This window comes from Chaetura pelagica, unplaced genomic scaffold, assembly GCF_000747805.2.
Source record: "Chaetura pelagica isolate M959 unplaced genomic scaffold, ChaPel_1.0 scaffold453, whole genome shotgun sequence".
Taxonomy (NCBI): Eukaryota; Metazoa; Chordata; class Aves; order Apodiformes; family Apodidae; genus Chaetura; species Chaetura pelagica.
The window spans coordinates 1,165,150-1,166,524 of NW_009952879.1; the positions used below are offsets into that span (position 1 = coordinate 1,165,150).

The window sequence follows — 1,375 nt, forward strand, 5'->3', positions numbered from 1 at the left end:
TCAAACCCACCTGGACACGTTCCTGTGTGATGTGCTCTAGGTGACCCTGCTCTGGCAGGGGGGGTGGACTAGATGATCTTTCGAGGTCCTTTCCAACCCCTGGGATTCTATGATTCTATGAAATCGCTGCATTTGAAGCATTTTACTACTTTATCAATCGTGTGACCTCTGGAGTGTGTTTAATTACATTAAAAGTGAGGGTGGAGGAAAGAGCTGCTTAATGAAGCTTTTAAAGTGGCTCCATGACATTCACTTGTTTTTTTTATCACTGTTGAGTTGCTCTTGATGAAGGATGCAGTGAGCAGGACCTGTGAGAAAGGTGTTGAGTCAAGTGATGGAGAAAAGGTCTTAAGAGTAGCTACCAGTTGAAATTGAAGCAGGATGAGAATGAAGTGATTTTAGAGCTGGGAAGTGGGGAGAAAATGGAAGGGAGAAGGTCAAAGAGGGAAATTTCATCTGAATGCAATAAGGTATTGGAAGTCTCCAAAGCCAGTAAAAATAGTATCTGGTTATCATATATAATATCAAGCAAATATGATATATCAGTGTCACAGGGCACATTGTCTTAGGTTTGTCAGTTGTGACACATACTGATTTTAAAGGATATTCCCTGTCGTGTTTGCATTTTAGCAGATGGATGACAGTGTTTTATCTTTAATTTATTTTCCCCTCCCTAAGTTTGAGGAATTTCTGAAAGCCAAGAATCCAGCCAAGCTCCTCTGGCATGTTAGTTTCAGAGCTGCACCCTTCTTATGAGACTGTATTGAGTGAGAGATTTGCAATTTAAGGAGAAAAGCTGGTTTATGGTTGTAAAAACAGAATGTGGATATGAGGACTGGATTCTACAATTCTCTGCCAAAAAGTTTTTCTGAGACAAGCTCCTTGTGCCCTGCTTTCTGAATCTCTTAGTAAAGTTAAAGTTGCTCTGATACCTGGAAGGATTATCTAAATTAAATGTTTCACATTACACATGATTTCAATTGTTTACTTTATTGTTTCTTTGAGATATGTGAAGATACAAAGGTGTTTTTTCTCCTCCCTAAAAACTGTGTTTATGATATTGTAGCTTCTTCAAAGTCCACTTTCATTGTTGTCTCATTATATCATTCACTATTTCTTATTTCTTTCTGTTGATTCTGTTGTGGGGCTTTGGTTTTTTTTTTAACTTTGCAGGTCACATACAAGAGCACAGCAATTTGCAGAGGGTTTCAATGCAGAGCAAACTGACTTACCACAGAAGTGTGGAGAACTTCTCTGTTTCCTGGTGGCAACGTTTCACCTCCCAGTGACAGTGGTGTTTGTCATTACAGGAGGCCCTGAGTAACATGGATGATTATGACAAAACCTGCTTAGAGTCAGCACTGCTGGGGGTTTT

At 39.6% G+C, this 1,375-nt stretch overlaps 1 protein-coding gene across 1 annotated transcript in view; it reads left to right on the forward strand.

The window, feature by feature from the left end:
* The window catches only part of VWA9 (von Willebrand factor A domain containing 9), a 10,080-nt gene that overhangs the window by 1,347 nt on the left and 7,358 nt on the right, over nucleotides 1-1,375 (forward strand). Inside the window, 1 exon segment of the mRNA XM_009995291.1 lies at nucleotides 1,311-1,370. Coding sequence (XP_009993593.1) covers nucleotides 1,311-1,370 — 60 coding nt within the window.